Raw genomic sequence first — 20,453 nt, 5'->3', positions numbered from 1 at the left:
GGCAGGAGTAATCTAGATGGCAATTGCAATAAGGTTGATATGTGGGCATGATAAATCTTCAGTTGGCAGTCACAGGGCTGGTTGAAACTTCTCTACTGAGCTTGGTTGCAAATGGCAAATAGCCATACTTTAGTGTTGTTTTGGTACCGTGCCTGATGCCAAGCAATTTACATACTGACTAGCTGATTTTGGCACTTTGTCTGTTCACTGGTGTCTGAAAGACATATTTGAAAAGCCTCTTGCTGTAACAGCCACATAACTGAACTTGGGAAACTTGGCAACAGTACCATGTCCACTGACAGGGCTAAAGCGGTTAAGACATGTTGGCATATTGAATCACAGAGGCAGGGGGTAATGACTACAACTCCATGTGCGCTGAGTTACTGATTCTGGATGCGCTGCTGGGATGAGATGCTGAGCAAAAACCCAGTCATTTCCCAACTGGTAAAGAAGAAAAATCAGAGGAAGAGCCATTCCCAGGTTGCAACTCTGAGCAGTTGCTTTTGGAACAGGTCAGGGAGCACATGCCTGCCTGCCCTCTCAGCGGAGGATGGGTACCTGGACAGGTACCTGAAAGAGCAAGGCATAGAGGGATATGGAATTAATGCAGGCAGGTGGGATTAGTATAGATGGGCATTATGGTTGGCATGGACGCGGTGGGGCGAAGGGCCTGTTTCTATGCTGTACGACTCTATGACTCTATAACATGAACAGGGAAATACAGATGATGTTGGGGAGAAAAATAACAAATCCCTCTGTTGTTGTTGCTGCACCTTCTTGTTCCAGTCTTTGCCACCAATACTTCAGGTTGATTTTGTTTGAGTTCTTTCTTAGTGGAATGTGATTGAATAACAGCAACAAAGAATATGGATAGCTAAAGGTAAACTTGCTTCACATCATAGTTTGGGTGGGGCGGGAAGTGCTTTTGCATTAAAAACAAGAAATGCTGGAACCACTCAGCAGGTCTGGCAGCATCTGTGAAAAGAGAAGCAGAGTTAACGTTTCGGGTCAGTGACCCTTCTTCCGAAGAAGGGTCACTGACCCGAAACGTTAACTCTGCTTCTCTTTTCACAGATGCTGCCAGACCTGCTGAGTGGTTCCAGCATTTCTTGTTTTTATTTCAGATTTCCAGCATCCGCAGTATTTTGCTTTTATTTAAGTGCTTTTGCATGTTAGGTAGGTAGATTACATCATAGATAGGAAGGGAGGGTTGTGAGTACAAGGGCCTTTGCAATACGGGGATGGGGTGCTGGCACTGTAGTGTGGCCACAGCACCATCGTGACCATGAGATGAAGGGAGGGGAGGTTAATAATTGGTAATACAATGTAGGTGGAATGGCTTACAGGTAACATGGATCCAGCCCATCCTCATAGGGAGACTTCGAGAATGGAAAATACATGATAAAATAAACAACCAGTTAAAGGCTGTTGATGCTGCTGTAGTCCTGGTCTCAAGCCAACTTCAGTCTGAGGCAAGTTCTATTTATTCATTATTATTTCAGTGAGACATTTTTTGCTTCTTCAGACCCCCACATTGTGTGAGAAACTGGAGCATGTTCCCAACACGGTAACTAGCACCAAAGGTAGCTGTAAAAACTTTGTACAGTGCATGGCCATGCCTGGAACTCACTGCAGGAAGTGGCATCAAGTACAATACGTGGGGGTAGAAATGTAACAACTAGCATGCCTGTTAATGGGAGTAGCTATGCGAAGCTCACAACCAAATCCCTGGGATCTTTCTGATGGCACAGAATGGGTTACCACTTTAATGGGTCATTCAACCAATAGTTCTTTCCCCCCTTACAGTCTTTCAGTCATTTTATTTTTCAAGTAGGGATGACTGAGCGAAAGCAACTAGCTTGTACGATGACCATGTGTGTGAATGCACAATACTAAGGAAGAAGGGTAAATTCAGTAGTCCTGTGCTCTTATCCTGAGCTGTGCTTGAAGGGAGCACATGTTAGAGAATTAACTGCAGTAGTGTAATGCTAATTCTTCGATCTTAATCAAAAGGGATCATTGACTACCAAAAACAGAAAAACAGTGAATAGGCAATGTGGTATGATTCTCTAATGGGTCACTGTTTTTAGGACAGAAAAGAGCTCAAAAGTAGAAAAATTATAGTTTACATTTCTGATTGGTGTCACTGTTGCGCTAGGTTAAGAAGAAGGAAAATTCTACCCTCCTCCCCTCATGGATTGTCTAAGGCTACCAAGTAGATACGTGGAGAGAGGGATTACATTGCATTTTGCTAACATTCACTCACCGTCATTGAAGTCTCGGCCAAGCTCATGATTGGGGCAGCGTTTCACTACTTCGGTCACGTGCTCAGCCTTTTTGTAGACTGGCATTGCACGCACCACGCTACCTGGAGGTGGCGGCGAGGTCAGTTTCACCTGGATTGGACATGTCTTCGCAATCTGACAGTAAAGTTTCTTCAGCAGTGGAGAATACTATAAAATAAAATAACACACAGTAAAGCATTAATTCAAATATGAATGAATTTCTTTATCATTCCTTACTACTCACTCTACCATGATAAGTCAAGATCAAGAGTAGTCATTGGGTGAAGATTAGATTAGATTAGATTAGATTAGAGATACAGCACTGAAACAGGCCCTTCGGCCCACCGAGTCTGTGCCGAACATCAACCACCCATTTATACTCATCCTACACTAATCCCATATTCCTACCAAACATCCCCACCTGTCCCTATATTTTCCCTACCACCTACCTATACTAGTGACAATTTATAATGGCCAATTTACCTATCAACCTGCAAGTCTTTTGGCTTGTGGGAGGAAACCGGAGCACCCGGAGAAAACCCACGCAGACACAGGGAGAACTTGCAAACTCCACACAGGCAGTACCCAGAATTGAACCCGGGTCGCTGGAGCTGTGAGGCTGCGGTGCTAACCACTGCACCACTGTGGGGTTAGAGAGCAGAGGACCAAGGTACACAGATTTAATCCAGTCACATTTAAAAAATCATACATACTGTTCTTATTTGTATATACTGGTTTGACTTTTTATATAGATAAAATTGCAGCAATCTGAGCAGCAGAGAAGTAAGAGTTGGTTGGAACATTGAGTTTCTTTGCATATAGGATGAGGAGCCAGGAGGCACAAAACTGAGGTGCTTATGATGAACATGGTTCCTAAAGGAACTCAGCAACATGTAGATCACTTATTACCAAGACTTACTACCAAGTAAAAGCAAAATACTGCGGATGCTGGAAATTTGAAATAAAAACAAGAAATGCTGGATCCACTCAGCAGGTCTGGCAGCATCTGTGGAAAGAGAAGCAGAGTTAACGTTTCAGGTCAGTGACCCTTCTTTGGAACTGCAAATAAAATGAACACAAAGGCTAAGGTTAGCAGCAGCTTCTCCAGCTGCCTTACTACCAAGTAAGGCAGCTGGAGAAGCTGCTGCTAACCTTAGCCTTTGTGTTCGTTTTATTTTTATTCTTTCATAGGATGTGAACATTGCTGGCAATTGCCCATCCCTAATTGCCCTTGAAAAGGTGGTGGTGAGCCACCTCTTGAACCACTCCAGTCCATATGAAGGTACTCCCAGATGCTGTTAGGGATGGAGTTCCAGGATTTTGACCCAACGATTACGAAGGAACAGGGGTGTAATTCCAAGTCAGGATGGTATGCGACTCAGAAGGGAACTTGCAGGTGGTAGTATTTCCATGCGCCTGCTGCCCTTGTCCTTCTAGGTGGTAGAAGTCACGGTTTTGGAAGATGCTGTTGAAGAAACTTTGGCGTGTTGCTGCAGTGCATCTTGTAGATGGTATATACTGCAGCCACAAAGTGGCAGTGGTGGAGGGAGTGAATGTTTAAGGTAGAAGATGGGGTGGCAAAAAAGCAGGCTGCTTTGTCCTGGATGACATTGAGCCTCTTAAGTGTTGTTGGTGCTGCACTTATCCAGGCAAGTGGAGAGTATTGAATCACACTCTGACTTGGGCCTTGTAGATGGTGGAAAGGTTTTGGGAGTCTGGAGGTAAGTCACTCACCACAGAGCACCCAGCCTCTGACCTGCTCTTGTAGCTACAGTATTGATGTGGCTAGTCCAGTTAAGTTTCTGGTCAATGGTAACCCCCAGAACATTGATGGTGAGGGATTCAACGATGGTAATGCCATTGAATGTCAAGGAGAGGTGGTTAGACTCTCTCTTGTTGGAGATGGTCATGATTTGGCACTTGTGTGGTGTGAATGTTACTTGCCACTTATCAATCCAAGCCTGAATGTTATCCAGATCTTGCTGTATACTGGCATGGATGGCTTCACTATCTGAAGAGTTGCAAATATAACTGAACACTGTGCAATCATCAGCAAACACCCCTACTTCTGATCTTATGATGGAGGGAAGATCACTGATGACGAAGCTCAAGATGGTTGGGTGTTGAACACTGCCCTGAGGAACTCCTGCCGTGATGTCTTGAGGCTGAGATGAATGATCTCCAACAACCACTCCTGTCAGTGGAGTGTTCTCACCTTGATTTCCACTGACTTCAATTTTACTAGGGCTCCTTGATGGCACACTCAGTCAAATGCTACCTTGATGTCAAGAGCAGTTCCTCTCACCTCACCTCTGGAAATTAGCTCTTTTATCCATTTTTGGATCAAGGTCTGGACTCAAGTGGCTATTGATGAGCAAGTGCCTTTTGATCGCACTATTGACAACCCCTCCCTTCACTTTGCTGATGATTGAGAGTAGACTGATGGGACAGTACTTGGTCACATTGGATTTGGCTTGATTTTTGTTGACAGGATGTACCTAGACAATCTTCCATTTTGTCAGATAGATACCAGTGTTGTAGCTGTACTGGAAAAGCTTGGCTAGAGGCCCGGCTAGTTCTGGAGCACAAGTCTTCAGCATTGCAGCCAAGATGTTGTCAGGACCTATGGCCTTTGCTGCATCCAAGAGGGGGTCAGCCATTTCGTAATATCACAGGGAGTGAGCTGAATTGGCTGAAGACTGGCTTCTGTGATGGTGGAGACCTCAGGAGGAAGCTGAGATGGATCACCCACTTGGCACTTCTGGCTGAAGATGGTTGCAAATGCTTCAGATTTGTGTTTTGCATTCATGTGTTGGGCTCTGCCATCACTGAAGTTGAGGATGTTCACAAAGCCTCCTTCTCTCGTTAATTGTTTAATTGTCCACCACTATTCATGACTGGATGTGGCAGGACTGCAGAACTTTGACCTGAACCATTGGTTATACGATCGCTTAGCTCTGTCTATAGCATGCTGCTTCCTCTGTTTAGCCTGCATGCAGTCCTGTGTTGTGCTATGACCCCTGTGGTGATCAATAAACCAAAAGAACCGAACTGAGTGAACGGCCCAAAAAAAAACAAATGGACAAGATTTCACATTTATATCTTCCACTCTAACAGTCAAACCAAAATCTACATAAATTAAACATGAAATAATAGACAAATCACAGTCAATTTTTACAGATTACACATTAATTATCAAATACAACAAAGATAGATCTCACGATTTATTGGGCAGTCCACGCAGCAAAGATGGCACTGAACAGCCACAAAGTTCTTCAAAACTGAACAACTTCTTCAGGTAGATTTCCAGTTCCTGTCCTCCAAGATGCAGTCACTGATCTAATGCCTTCTCATCAATAGCAAGTGTTGCAGTCTTCCCTTCAACATTTCTGTATTGTCGGCTCTGCTCACAACAGTACTGATGGTGTGGTTCCACCAGTATTTCTTTAAGTCACTGAAAGCAGCCGCCGCAACTCATATTTTCCAATCGCCAGCTCCCAGAATCAATGTCCAGTCTCAGAAGCTTGTCTGCAACACACTCTGCCTGCAGCCTGCTTAAGCTTTCTAATCTTGAAATCTGAGCTTGGATAGCTCTGGTCACATGCCTCTGGTCAACTGACCCTGTGTCCAACCTGTTCTGTCTCCCCAGAACCCTAAAGATTTAAGTTAGGGACTGTCTCAAAAAAAATGCTTTAAAACTAGAGTCAGCGCACTTAACAGAATTCAACAAGTCATCTGCTCAGACAACAGTCTGCACACACTCCTTTACTGGTCTTGCAAATCGTGGACTCCATGACAGTTGTAGCTTCACCAGGTTGGCACCTCATTTTTAGGTACGCCTGGTGCTGCTCTTGGCATGCTCTTCCACACTCCTCATTAAAACCAGTGTTGGTCCCCTGGCTTGAAGGTAATGGTAGAGTAAGGGACATGCCAGGCCATGAAGTTAGATTGTGTTGGAGTACAATTCTGCTGCTTCTGATGGCCCGGAGTGCTTCATGGATACCCAGTTTTGAGCTGCTAGATCTGTTCTGAATCTATCCCAGTTAGCACAATGGTAGTGCCACACAACATGATGGAGGTGTCCTCAGTATTAAGATGGGACTTTGTCTCCATAAGGACTATGCCATGGCCACTCCTACCAATACTGCCATGGACAGATGCATCTACAACAGGTAGATTGATGAGGATGAGGTCAAGTAGGTTCTCTCGCCACCTGTTGCACACCTAGCCTGGCAGCAATGTTCTTCAGGACTCTGCCTGCTAAGTCAGTCATGGTGCTACTAAGCCACTCTTGATGGTGTACATTGAAGTCCCACATCCAGAGTACATTATGTGCCCTTGCTGCCCTCAATGCTTCTTCCATGGAGTGATCAACATGGAGGAGTACTGATTCATCAGCTTAGGCAGGGCAGTAGGTGGTAATCAGCTGGAGGTTTCCTTGATCATGTTTGACCTGATGCCATGCACTCGGGGTCTGCAGTCAATATTGAGAATGCCCAGGGCCGCACACCACTGTGCCACCACCTGCAGTGCGTGTGTCCTGCTGGTGGGACAGGACATATACTGGGATGGTGATGGAGTAGTCTGGGACATTAGCTGAAAGGTATGATTCCGTGAGTAAGACTAGTCAGGCTGTTGCTTGACTCGTCTGTGAGACAGCTCTCACAATTTTGCCACAAGTCCCCAGATATTAATGAGGAGGACTTTGCAAGATTTACTGGACTGGGTATACCTTTGTCATGCCTGAATCCAATGCCTAGGCCGATGTTGGGTGGGGTCCGACAAGTTTTATTCTTCGTATACTTTGTTGTAGTGATTTTATACAACTGAGTAGCTTGCTCGGCCATTTTGGAGGGCAGTTAAGAGTCAACACATTGCTGTGGATGTGAACTCACATATAGGCCAGACTGGGTAAGGGAGATTTCTTTCCTTAAAGAACAGTAGTGAACCAGATGGTTTTTACAACAATTCGGTCACCATTACTGATGCTAGCTTTTTACTCCATTAATTATTTATATAAATTTTATTTAATTAACTGAATTTAAATTCCCCAGCTACCATTTGGGAATTGGACTCATGTCTCTGAATCATTAGTCCAGGCCTCTGGATTACAAGTCCAGTATAATATCCACTATATTACTGTTCCCGAGAACAGCATAACACACAGATGCAGCCATTCTCTCAAAGGGTGCAGAAGGCCAAAATTAGTGTGGAAGCTGATAGCCCAGAGATGAAAGATCAATGATCCAGCTTAGACCCAAGCTCCAGTGATTTTAACAAGACATTGGTTAGTATTAAGGTGAAAACAATCTGGAAAGGAATTTGATCCGAATGTGTGAAGAAGTTGCATTGGAACAGGGCCAATTGTAATTTTTACCCTTGTATTTTGAAGGCTTCTAAAAGCATTGTGAAAGTCAGTAACATCTTCCCTGAGGTCACTGTGATATTTGATCACTGCTGAGTTGGTAAACAATTCTCAGTAATGTAAATACTTAAATCGCCATACCTGATGTTTAACATTCACTCAGTGAATGAACCTTCTCTTGACACATTTTTTCTTTTGCAATCTTTTTGTATGAAACCACCTGATAAGTTTTTATTTATTGATTCACATCTTTTCAAGAAAATTTAATTCGTTTCGGGTTTTTATTTCTTCCCTATAATAATAGATGGAACTGCAGCAACATTAGGAGAGACTGTGACAAGGATGAATCCAAAAAAACGTTATTGTAGAGTCTACTTTTGTGTTAATCCTCAACTTTTTTTTAAATTCATTCATGGATGTGGGCGTCGCTGGCTATGCCAGCATTTATTGCCCATCCCTAATTGCCCTTGAGAAGGTGGTGGTGAGCTGCCTTCTTGAACCGCTGCAGTCCATGTGAGGTAGGTATACCCACAGTGCTGTTAGGAAGGGAGTTCCAGGATTTTGACCCAGCGACAGTGAAGGAACGGCGATATAGTTCCAAGTCAGGATGGTGTGTGACTTGGATGGGAACTTGCAGGTGGTGATGTACCCATGCATCTGCTGCTCTTGTCCTTCGAGGTGGTAGAGGTCGCGGATTTGGAAGGTGCTGTCTAAGGAGCCTTGGTGCGTTGCTGCAGTGCATCTTGTAGATGGTACACACTGCTGCCACTGTGCGTCGGTGGTGGAGGGAGTGAATGTTTGTGGATGGTGTGCCAATCAAGCGGGCTGCTTTGTTCTGGATGGTGTCGAGCTTCCTGAGTGTTGTTGGAGCTGCACCCATCCAGGCAAGTGGAGAGTATTCCATCACACTCCTGACTTGTGCCTTGTAGATGGTGGATAGGCTTTGGGGAGTCAGGAGGTGAGTTACTTGTGCAGGATTCCTAGCCTCTGACCTGCTCTTGTAGCCATGGTATTTATATGGCTACTCCAGTTCAGTTTCTGGCCAATGGTAGGATGTTGATTGTGGGGGATTCAGTGATGCCATTGAATGTCAAGGGGCAATGGTTAGATTCTCTCTTATTGGAGATGGTCATTGCCTGGCACTTGTGTGGCACGAATGTTACTTGCCACTTATCAGCCCAAGCCTGGATATTGTCCAGGTCTTGCTGCATTTTACTCTGACTGCTTCAGTATTTGAGGAGTCGCGAATGTTGCTGAACATTGTGCAATTTTCAGTGAACATCCCCACTTCTGACCTTATGATTGAAGGAAGGTCATTGATGAAGCAGCTGAAGATGGTTGGGACTAGGACACTACCCTGAGGAACTCCTGCAGTGATGTCTTGGAGCTCAGATGATTGATCTCCAACAACCACAGCCATCTTCCTTTGCGCAAGGTATGACTCCAACCAGCAGAGAGTTTTCCCCCTGATTCCCATTGACTCCAGTTTTGCTAGGGCTCCTTGATGCCATACTCGGTCAAATGCTACCTTGATGTCAAGGGCAGTCACTCTCACCTCACCTCTTGAGTTCAGCTCTTTTGTCCATGTTTGAACCAAGGCTGTGATGAGGTCAGGAGCTGAGTGGCCCTGGCAGAACCCAAACTGAGCATCACTGAGCAGGTTATTGCTAAGCAAGTGCTGCTTGATGGCACCATTGATGACACCTTTCATCACTTTACTGATGATTGAGAGTAGACTGATGGGGCGGTAATTGATCAGGTTGGACTTGTCCTGCTTTTTGTGTACAGGACATACTTGCGCAATTCTCCACATTGCCGGATAGATGCCAGTGTTGTAGCTATACTGGAACAACTTGGCTAGGGGTGCGGCAAGTTCTGGAGCACAGGTCTTCAGTACTATTGCTGGAATATTGTCAGGACCCATAGCCTTTGCAGTAACCAACACCTTCAGTCGTTTCTTGATATCACGTGGAGTGAGTCGAATTGGCATTGTTTGCCTTACAGGACTATTTTTCCATCACTGCAATATTTCTGCTTACTCATTTGATAGGATACAGTGCCAGTGGTGTGAATCATTTTCTGGTACCTCACAATTTGGGCGGCACAGTGGCACAGTGGTTAGCACCGCAGCCTCACAGCTCCAGCGACCCGGGTTCAAATCTGGGTACTGCCTGTGTGGAGTTTGCAAGTTCTCCCTGTGTCTGCGTGGGTTTCCTCCGGGTGCTCCGGTTTCCTCCCACATGCCAAAGACTTGCAGGGTGATAGGTTAATTGGCCATTATAAATTGCCCCTAGTATAGGTAGGTGGTAGGGAAATATAGGAACAGGTGGGGATGTGGTAGGAATATGGAATTAGGGTCTTTTCTTTTGGGCCTCCTTATCTCGAGAGACAATGGATACGCGCCTGGAGGTGGTCAGTGGTTTGTGAAGCAGCGCCTGGAGTGGCTATAAAGGCCAATTCTGGAGTGACAGGCTCTTCCACAGGTGCTGCAGAGAAATTTGTTTGTTGGGGCTGTTGCACAGTTGGCTCTCCCCTTGCGCCTCTGTCTTTTTTCCTGCCAACTACTAAGTCTCTTCGACTCGCCACAATTTAGCCCTGTCTTTATGGCTGCCCGCCAGCTCTGGCGAATGCTGGCAACTGACTCCCACGACTTGTGATCAATGCCATTATAAATTGCCCCTAGTATAGGTAGGTGGTAGGGAAATATAGGAACAGGTGGGGATGTGGTAGGAATATGGAATTAGGGTAGGATTAGTATAAGTGGGTGGTTGATGATCGGCACAGACTCGGTGGGCCGAAGGGCCTGTTTCAGTGCTGTATCTCTAAAAAAAAAAGTGACCTTGCTTCATGATGCTGGATAGTGAGCACTGAATATTCCATTCCATTGTAGGGGGAAGGGGCACAGACAGACACACAGCCTAGCTCAATCCAATCCTCATCTAATGTTTACACAACTATGCTTTTCAATAGGACCACTAGCTGGTGATCTGGACAGACAGTCTTGGCTAATTGTTCCCTGAATCTACGTCATGTATTTGTGGTAGCCCGTACAGCTAATTGCCTGAGTAATTCAGCTAAACTAAGAATTCTGCTCTGTGTGGCTCAGTACTAGTTCAACCACTTACCAACTGGACCATTAAAAGGGCTTTGCATTTGCAGTCCAGATTTCAATTCAGTTGAGTGCACTGCACCAGAAAATCTAATAAAGTTTCTAAGTACAGCATTTAATTTTTTAAAAAGATGCGAATCCCATATACCAGGATTCCAAATCTACTCAGTGGAAAACAATTTTACTGTAACAATGAACCAAGTCAAACAAGTTTGATCATGTCAGAGGTGGAGAAAATCACTTTCTTGTGTCCAGACATTGGTCTTTGAAATCCAAACAGTTTGCTCCACTTTGAAATAAAACGCCCATATTTTATTTTCACTCATGGGTAGAAAAGTCAAAGTGTATGGAGGTCTCCACATTATCACTGGCATGCTTCAGCATGTCTTTCTTGAGAAGAAGCCAGAACTTCACCTGGAGCATATGGTTTCCTGACTTTTCAGCGGTATTTGTACAGTCATGTAGATTAATGGAATTAAATGATAGCATTTGAAAGGCTATAAATTGCAAATGGCTTTTAATCACAGCCTGCCATTTGGAGACCTGGTTATGTAAACTGACACAGGTCACCCGTGATCAAACTGATGCCACTGTGCTGAGTTAGCTGATCTAAACAAGAGCAAAGGTATAAGGTGCTAGAATTGACCTTGGTGCCCTGGGCTGTAAATCCGACTTGATCCTGATCACAGTTCAGTGATCCCTGCTGGAAATTGCACATGTGAACGTTGAACAAAGACAGGATTGGGTTAACAAAAGCAAAATATTGCAGATTCTGAAAATCTAAAATAAAAACAGAAAGTGCTGGAAATACTCAGCAGATCTGGCAACATCTGTGCAGAGGGAAACAGAGTTAATGTTTCAGGTCTGTGACCTTTCATCAGATAGGATTGGGATTGGCTGCAATGTCTCTCTGCATTTGAACAGCCAGCCTGTGTTTATATAGGTTAAGTGGTCCATCTGGACAAAGCGTTTCAGAATAAAGGCCTGCTCAGGTCAGGGGAAAAAAACCCGACCTGAACCCGACAGAACCACATCGGACCTAAGCCCGACCTGGCCCGAGTCCCTCCATTTTTCCCCGGGTCTCGTCGGGTTTGGGTCGGGTAGCAGGCCTTTATTTCAGAACACAACAAAATCAAGTTGAGAAAAGAGCACTCGGTTCATCGTTCCTCCAGCATTTTCAACTGCAAATTGGAGGTCTCCAATATCTTTGGCCAATACTTCCTCAGGTAGATTATTCTAAAAGTTTATTAACAAGAAGTCAACACATTCACGAAAGGAGGGGAGAATCCAAGATTAAACAGTGTCAGCCATGGCTCAGTTGGTAGCACTGTTGCCTCTGTGAGAAACTTGTGTGTTCCAGTCTCACTTGAGATTTAAGCAAATAAATCTAGGCTGACACACCAGTGCGGTACTGAGGGAGTACTGCACTGTCGGAGGTGCCATATTTTGAATGAGACATTAAACTGCGTTTTCTCAGGTGGACTCAAAATATCCATTGGCTTTATTTTGTGGAAGAGCAGGAGAGTTACCCCTGGTGTCCTGGGCAATATTTATTTCTCAATCAACATAAAAAAAAGATTATCTGGTCATTATCACATTATTGTTAGTGGGAGCTTGCTGTGTGCAAATTGGCTGCTGTGTTTCCTACATTACAACAGTGACTACACTTCAACAATACTTCACTGGCTGTAAAGTGCTTTAAGTCATCCTGTGATTGTGAAAGCCACTATAAAAATACCAGTCTTCCTTTTCTTTTAATTCCAATCTGTCAACAGAGAAGGCTGATGTGGAATTTTAGATATGTGATGGGTTGAAGAAGTGGTTAATTCAGTGGGTGTAGAAAATACATCCAATTAATGTTAATGCAAGATTTAATTTTCAGAATAATATACTACTTTATATGTTGATGCAGTTATTGTACATTTTAATTGCTCAACAAGTCCTTCAGATGAGGTAATAACCCCAGACACCATCTGTCTGTTCTCTTTAAACAAGTAGATGTTAAAGATTCCACGGCACTATTGAAGGAGAGCAGAGAGTTCTCCTGGCCAATTTTCTTCCTTCAACTACCACCACTATTCATCTCACTTCTAGTTGTGGGATGTTGCTGGCACAGTGTGCTTGGCACATTTGCCTAAATTAACAACAGTAATTCATGATGTGAAGTATTTTGAGATGTTTCAACTAGCTGATAGGTTAAGAAGGATTCTTTCTCAACTCCAGAAAATGAAGACAACATCATTATACAGGTTGGTTCTTGACATTTTCCCAACTTTAAGCAGACACAGACATCCCTTGTAATAAAAGAAAAATACTGCAGATGCTGGAAATCTGAAATAAAAGCAAGAAATGCTGGAAATACTCAGCAGGTCTGGCAGCATCTGTGGAGAGAGAAGCAGAGTTATCATTTCAGGTCAGTGACCCATCATCAGAACCTTCTGATGTTTTTATTACAGACATCCCTTGTGCTGACTGACATATATCCCACAGGCAGTTCATTCACATTGTTTGTGGTGATTGTGGGGCTTTTTGGTTACAGGAGTTGTCTAAGGTTGCCACTTTTCCCCACTGTCCAATGCAGACAACCCAGTCAGTGTTATTATTCCTGACCCAAACTTAATTCTATTCCAACCCAGTTGGGTCATGTCAACGTTTAAAAAGATAGATGAGTGGCTGAAAGAAAGAGGCAGAAAGGGTATGGGAACAGGGCCGGTTGGGACTACTGCTCATGCAGAGAATAAACACCAGTCTGGACTGGTTGGGCTGAGTGGCTTGTTTCTGTGATGTAATTTCCAGGTAATTGGGAAACTTCCTTGAAAACTAGTTCAGAGTTTCTGTATTTATTTTATTGATTTGGGAGGAATAAAAACTAGGATTGGATTAAGTATCAGAAATACATTCTAATCCTACCTTTAACACGCACTTTTTTCTATCTGTGCGTCTTTCTATTGTCATGCAGGCCCCCACCTGCCAAGAATAAGGCACATTAATTTCGCCACATGGACATGAAATTTCAAATTGTTGCTAGGAAGAAGAGAATGGCTATTACAAGGGGTTGCCAAGCCCCTGGCTGGAAAGACATTTTTGCGTACTAGCAGTGTTGGAACAAAGGAGCTACCCCACTCCCAATACATAGAACAGGCATGGTCAGTCCAGTTTAGCCACATGACTAACTGGCTGTTGCAGAGTTTTGAACGGAGAGTTTTAAATTGGAGCATTTGAAGACAGAAAGCTGTTTGATCCTGGACTGAAAAGACGTCTCGTGGCTGGCTGTCTGCAGCCTCTCCTGTTTGCTCTCATCTCTTTCTTACCAGCTTTGGAAACCATTGAAGACACATGAAACCCAAGAGAGAAAAGTCTCCTACAATGAACAAGGTTTAAGGCGGCCCAGGCCCCAAACACTCCTTTCAGGTGAAGCAGCGATTTACTTGTACTTCTTTCAATGTAGTATATGGTATTCGCTGCTCACAATGTGGTCTCCTCTACATTGGGGAGACCAAGTGCAGACTGGGTGACTGCTTTGTGGAACATCTCCACTCAGTCCGCAAGCAGGACCCTGAGCTTCCGGTTGCTTGCCATTTCAACACTCCCCCCTGCTCTCATGCTGACATCTCTGTCCTGGGATTGCTGCAGTGTTCCAGTGAACATCAACGCAAGCTCGAGGAACAGCATCTCATCTACCGATTAGGCACACTACAGCCTGCCGGACTGAACATTGAGTTCAATAATTTCAGAGCATGACAGCCCCCCATTTTACTTTCATTTTTAGTTATTTTTTCTTTTTTCTTTTTTACATTTTTCACAACCTTTGTTTTGCATTTATTTCATCTCATCTTAGTTTGTTCAGTTTGCTCACCCACTGTTTTTTTTCAGGTTTGCACTTGCTGCTGTTCAATATTCAGTCCGTTAACACCGTTTCTGTACTAATGCTTTGTTTTTCAACACACCATTAACATATTGTTTGCCTTTGCTCCATGACCTTTTGGTCAGCTATGTGGCCTTGTCCAATCTACACCTTCTCCTTTGTTATCTCTTGCCCCACCCCCACCTCACTTGCTTATAACCTGTGACATTTTTAATATTTGTCAGTTCCGAAGAAGGTTCACTGACCCGAAACGTTAACTCTGCTTCTCTTTCCACAGATGCTGCCAGACCTGCTGAGTGGTTCCAGCATTTCTTGTTTTTATTTAAGAAGAATACTGGCCCCAACAAAAAGCAAGAATTACCCATAAGCAAGAACTACCTACAAAAGGACTCTACAGTGAGCTCGAAGCACAGTAACAAGAAACTCTTCAGATATTGCCTCAAACCTCTCCACTTTATTTTTCTTCTGCTCTTTTCTGTCTCTATTTGCATGTGTGTATCGGTATGTATGCTAGGGTGGGGCGCGGTGTGTATCCATTTGCGTTAACTGAATTAGAGTTTAAGTTTAACTTTTAATAAATTTCACTTTTCTTCTTTAAACCTAAGAAAGCCTGTTTGGGCTCATTTCTTTGCCTTATAATTGGAAAGCGGTGAACAAGGATTCACCAAGGGGCAGCTCAAAACACGGTGTGTTTAAAATTAAATCCTGTTACAGTAAGACCAGGTGAAGGTTGAAAGGGAACCCTAGACACCTTTCTCACCTGGTCATAACACTATTTATCTGTCTCTCTGTTTGTCTATCTATCTATTTACATCTTGTGTTCACCACACTCTAGACATCACATTTTATTACGTCAATCTAAAAAAAAAGTGAGAAAAAGCCAGAGATTTTATACTGTGTTCCTGTGAACTGGAGCCTGAAATTTACAAGCAACATACTAATCTCTAACTGGGCTTAGAAATGGGATTTCCACAGGGTGTACTTGAGCAATGACTTTAAAGGGAAAAGACGAATTAGCAGTTGGACACCAGGACAATGCTCCAGATCCCAGATAGCTGTGAACAATGATGTGGGAGATCTACTAATAAACACTTAAGTCCATAACTGAGTGTTGCAGACTGACACTTTCCAAGGTCCAGGACTACGTGCTGAGGGACGCACTAAAGCTTGGGACAGCCGCTGCAAAGGCTCAATGGAGAAAGACCACTGTGTAAGGTCCTCCCACCAAAGTGAACTGAGGGGCTGGACCCATGGGAAACCCCGCGGCCTGTATACACCAAATGTGGGTTTGCTGTAAAATGTACATGGTATGTAAAATGGAATGGAAGGTTTGTGAGGCAACTCACTCCTGTATTGAAGAAAACTGATTTCCTTTGCACTTTTTGGAATGTCAACTTGGTGCTGTTTTGTAATGTATTTTTTTTAACAGATTTTTATGAATAAAGTATATTTTTGGGAAAAAAACCAAATAAAGTCTTTCAGAGAACAGTTGGTATTAAACTGCTAGAAAATGGGAGCCAGGATGGGAGGCTTTTAATGGGAATTGCCCAGATAATAGTGGAACAATTAGCAACTCTGCAATGTCTGCTATGAGGTTTCTGAGATCTTTCATTGCATAGGCAGCTTCACTCCAGAACACAGCTGAAAATCGCACACAGGGAAAATAAAACAGTACCGGATACTGTAGTTAAAGCAACAAAGCTCAAGAAAAGAATTTGCAGTGCAGTGGATCAGCAATAACATTAATATCACACCTGGGATCTGAGTTTGAATTAGACTGACTGATGGGATGTAGGTCTCCTCCTACTACTGGATGTCAGGATCTAATTCCTAACCTAAATTGGGGCAGATTCTAGTGTGGACATCAGGACAAGGATCCAGAACCCAGATAACTATGAACAATGATGTGGGAGATGTACTAATGAACATTAAAGCATGACAGTCTTTCAGAGAACAGTTGATATTAAATTTCTAGGATACAGGACTCAGGATGGGAATGTATTTATTCCATATCACAAAACTGCCCCTAATGTGACATTTTTACAGAAGAGCTGGGAGTCAATGGAAAAATACCATGGATTAGGGGTGGAAGAAGTGGAAGTAGAGGAGGAAAGTTGGGAATAGACACAGTACTGAACAAAGTAAATAATTTGACAATTTTTCTAACAAACCACGCTGCGAAAAATAAAAGGTATTAACAAAAATGTACGTAGTGTATTTCAGATAATTTTCAAGAATAAATAAAATATGGAAGATAGTGATTTCACACTTGGGACCCGAATTTCAATCCAGGCAAAAAGCCCACTGTTGTCATTTCTGGCTGTTAAGTGGCTGGGGATCAAAAGCAGACCCCATAATTCATCACCAAACAGCTGAAACGCATAGATTAATCAAGGACAGCTAGCAAGGGTTTATTAAGGAAGGGTAAGTCTAGTTTGACAAACAGAATAGAATTTGTTGAAGAAGTAATTAATTAGATAAAATGAGTTCAGTAGCTCTAGTGTATTTGAATTTCAGAAGTCATCTGATAAAGTGTCTCAGAAGAGGTTCATTCGAAAAATATGGCCATGACAAAAGGACAGGTTTAGTGCTAAGACCACTGCTTTTATTGATATATATAAATGACTTGGATATCGGAATACAGAGTAACATTTCAAAATTTGCCGATGATACAAAATCTGGAGGTGTGGCAAAAAGTGAGGATGATACAGATTGACTGCAACAAGACATAGACAGGCTAGCAGCATTGGCAGATAAGAGGCAGATGGAATTTAATACAAAGAAGTGTGAGGTGATGCCTTTTGGGAGAAGGGATAGGCACAGTTCTGAAGAGTTTGCAGGGACAGAGGGACCTTGGGGTCCATGTGCACAGATCCTTGAAGGTGGCAGGACATATTAAGAGAGTAGTTAACTAAGCATATGGATCTTGGGCTCTATAAATAGAAGTATTGACTACAAAAGCAGGGATTGAGAGTTGACTGACAGGCAGGAAACAAAGAGTTGGAGTAAATGGGTGTTGCTCAGAGCGGAGAAGTGCTGTACTCTGGTACCCTGGGGATAAGTACTGCATCCAATTTTGTTCTTGTAATGACAAAATAGTAGGAGCCATTACTGTACAGAAGGAGGCCATTCGATCCATCAAGTCTATGCCAGTTTTCTGTAGAGCAATTCAGTTAGTCCCATTCCCCCGCCCTATTCCCACAGCCTTGCAAGTTTACTTCCATCACGTGCCCATTCAATTTCCTTTTGAAATCATTCATTGTCTCCGCTTCCACCACCCTCATAGGCAATGAGTTCCAGGTCATTAACACTTGCTGCATAAAAAAAGTTATTCCTCATTTCCCCCTGCATCTCTTGTCCAAAACCTTAAATCCGCGTCCCTGAATCCTTGTACCATCTGCTAATGGGAACAGCTTTTCTTTGTCTACCTTATCTAAACCTTTCATAATCTTGTACACTTCTACTAAATCTCCCCTCAATCTCCTTTGCTCCAAGGGGAACAACCCCAGCTTCTCCAACTTAACCTTGTCACTAAAATCACAAATCCCTGGAACCATTCTGCTAAATCTCCTCTGCACACTCTCAAGGAGCCTCACATTCTTCCTAAAGTATTGTGACCAGATCTGGATGCTGTTCTCTAGTTGTGGTCTAAGCAGAGCTTTATAAATGTTCAGCATAAGTTCCCTGCTTTTGTACTCCCTCTATTTATGGAGCCCAAGATCTCTTATGCTTTGCTAATTACTCTCTCAATATGTTCTGCCACCTTCAAGGATCTGTGCACATGGATCCCAAGGTCCCTCTGTCCCTGCAAACTCTTTAGAACTGTGCCATTAAGTTTATATTGGCTATACCTATGTCTTCTGCCAAAATGTATCACCTCACACTTTTCTGTATTAAGTTCCATCTGCCACTTACCTGCCCATGCTGATAAGCCTGTCTATACCCTGTTGCAGTCAATTTGTATCATCCTCACTCCCGCACCTCCAGGTATGGTATCATTGGCAAATTTTGAAATTTTACTCTGTATTCCAATATCCAAGCCATTTATGTGTATCAATAAAAGCAGTGGTCTTAACACTGAACCTTGGGGAACATCACTGTCTACCAACCTCCAGTCTGAAAAACAACCATTTACCATGACTCGCTGTTTTTTGTCCTTAAGCCAAGTTTTTATCCAAGCTGACACTGACCCTCCTATTCCATGAGCCTAAATTTGTTAACCAGCCTTTTATGAAGTATTTTGTCAAATGCTTTCTTAAAATCCATATAGACAACATGCCATCACATTCCCTTCATCAACCTTCTCTGTTACTTCATGATAAAATTCAATTAGATTAGTCAGGCATGATCTGCCTTTTACAAAATCGTACTGGCTCTCCTTAATTAACTCAAACCTCTCCAATTGGCAGTTGATTTTTTCCCTGATTATTATTTCTAAAATCTTTCCTGCCACTGATGTTAAACTGACCAACCTGTAGTTACTGTATCGGTGCAGTTTCCTGCTCCTGCCCGGAACTAGAAAACTTTATATCAATTTTGCTTCTAATTTCCACCCTTCTCTCACCTTCATATGGTCCATCTCTGACACTTCCCTTCCCTTCCTCGACTTCTCTGTCTCCATCTCTGGGGATAGGCTGTATACTAATATTCATTATAAGCCCACCGACTCCCACAGCTACCTCGACTACACTTCTTCACACCCTGCCGCCTTTAAGGACCCCACTCCATTCTCCCAGTTTCTCCATTTCCAATGCATCTGCTCTGATGATGCTACCTTCTACGACCGTGCTTCTGATATGTCTTCCTTTTTCCTCAACCGAGGACTCCCTCCCCACTATGGTTGACAGGGTCCTCAACTGTGTCCAGCCTATTTCCCACCCTTCGCCTCCCTCCCAGAACTGCGACCGGGGTCCCCTTGTCTTCACTTTCTACCCCATCAGCCTCCACATCCAAAGGATCACCCTCTGCCATTTCCACCACATCCAGCATGATGCCACTACCAAACACATCTTCTCCTCCCTTCCCAGTGAGCATTCCGAAGGGATCATTCTCTCCGCGACACCCTCGTCCACTCCTCCATTATCCCCACCACCTCACCCCCTTCTCACGGCACCTTCCCCTACAATCGCAGGAGGTATAATACCTGCCCATTTACTTCCTCTCTCCTCTCCATCCAAGGTCCCAAACACTCCTTTCAGGTGAAGCAGCGATTTACTTGTACTTCTTTCAATTTAGTATACTGTATTCGTTGCTCACAATGCAGTCTCCTCTACATTGGAGAGACCAAATGCAGATGGGGTGATCGCTTTGCTGAACACCTCCGCTAAGTCTGTAAGCATGACCCCGAGCTTCCGGTTGCTTGCCATTTCAACAACCCCCCCCCCCCACCCTCCCCATGCTCTCATGCTCACATCTCTGTCCTGGGTTTGCTGCAGTATTCCAGCGAACATCAACGCAAGCTCGAGGAACAGCAACTCATTTACCGATTAGGCACGCAACAGCCTGCCGGACTGAACATTGAGTTCAATAATTTCAGAGCATGATGGGCCCCCCCTTTTTATTTTTAGTTATTTTTCTTTTTCCTTGGATAAGTATGAAGTAAAACATTTTGGAGGAATGGGAATAAATACTTAACAGAAAGGCACAACAAGTATAAAGAAATAATGTTGAATTTATACAAAACAACGGTTAAATAGGCTGTGTACAGTTTGGACACCGCATTACAGAAAGGAAATTAAAGCCTTAGAGAGTGTACAGTGTAGGTTCATCAGAATGATGCCAGGGATGGAAAACTATACCTTTGAGGAGAAAGATGAGACACAGGAACAT

The 20,453-nt window shown here is 43.5% G+C and overlaps 1 protein-coding gene across 4 annotated transcripts in view; it reads right to left on the bottom strand.

Annotated features, from left to right (window-relative positions):
- tp73 (tumor protein p73) overlaps positions 1 to 20,453 on the bottom strand; it is a 171,710-nt gene that overhangs the window by 24,182 nt on the left and 127,075 nt on the right. For all 4 annotated transcript variants that reach the window (XM_068017155.1, XM_068017153.1, XM_068017154.1 and 1 more), the window contains one exon: positions 2,267 to 2,453. In XM_068017155.1, coding sequence (XP_067873256.1) covers positions 2,267 to 2,453 — 187 coding nt within the window. The remainder of the gene's footprint in view (positions 1 to 2,266; positions 2,454 to 20,453) is intronic.

Source organism: Heterodontus francisci, chromosome 37, assembly GCF_036365525.1.
Source record: "Heterodontus francisci isolate sHetFra1 chromosome 37, sHetFra1.hap1, whole genome shotgun sequence".
Taxonomy (NCBI): Eukaryota; Metazoa; Chordata; class Chondrichthyes; order Heterodontiformes; family Heterodontidae; genus Heterodontus; species Heterodontus francisci.
Note: the sequence above shows the minus strand (reverse complement) of the source record. Positions and strands in the feature narration are given on the sequence as shown.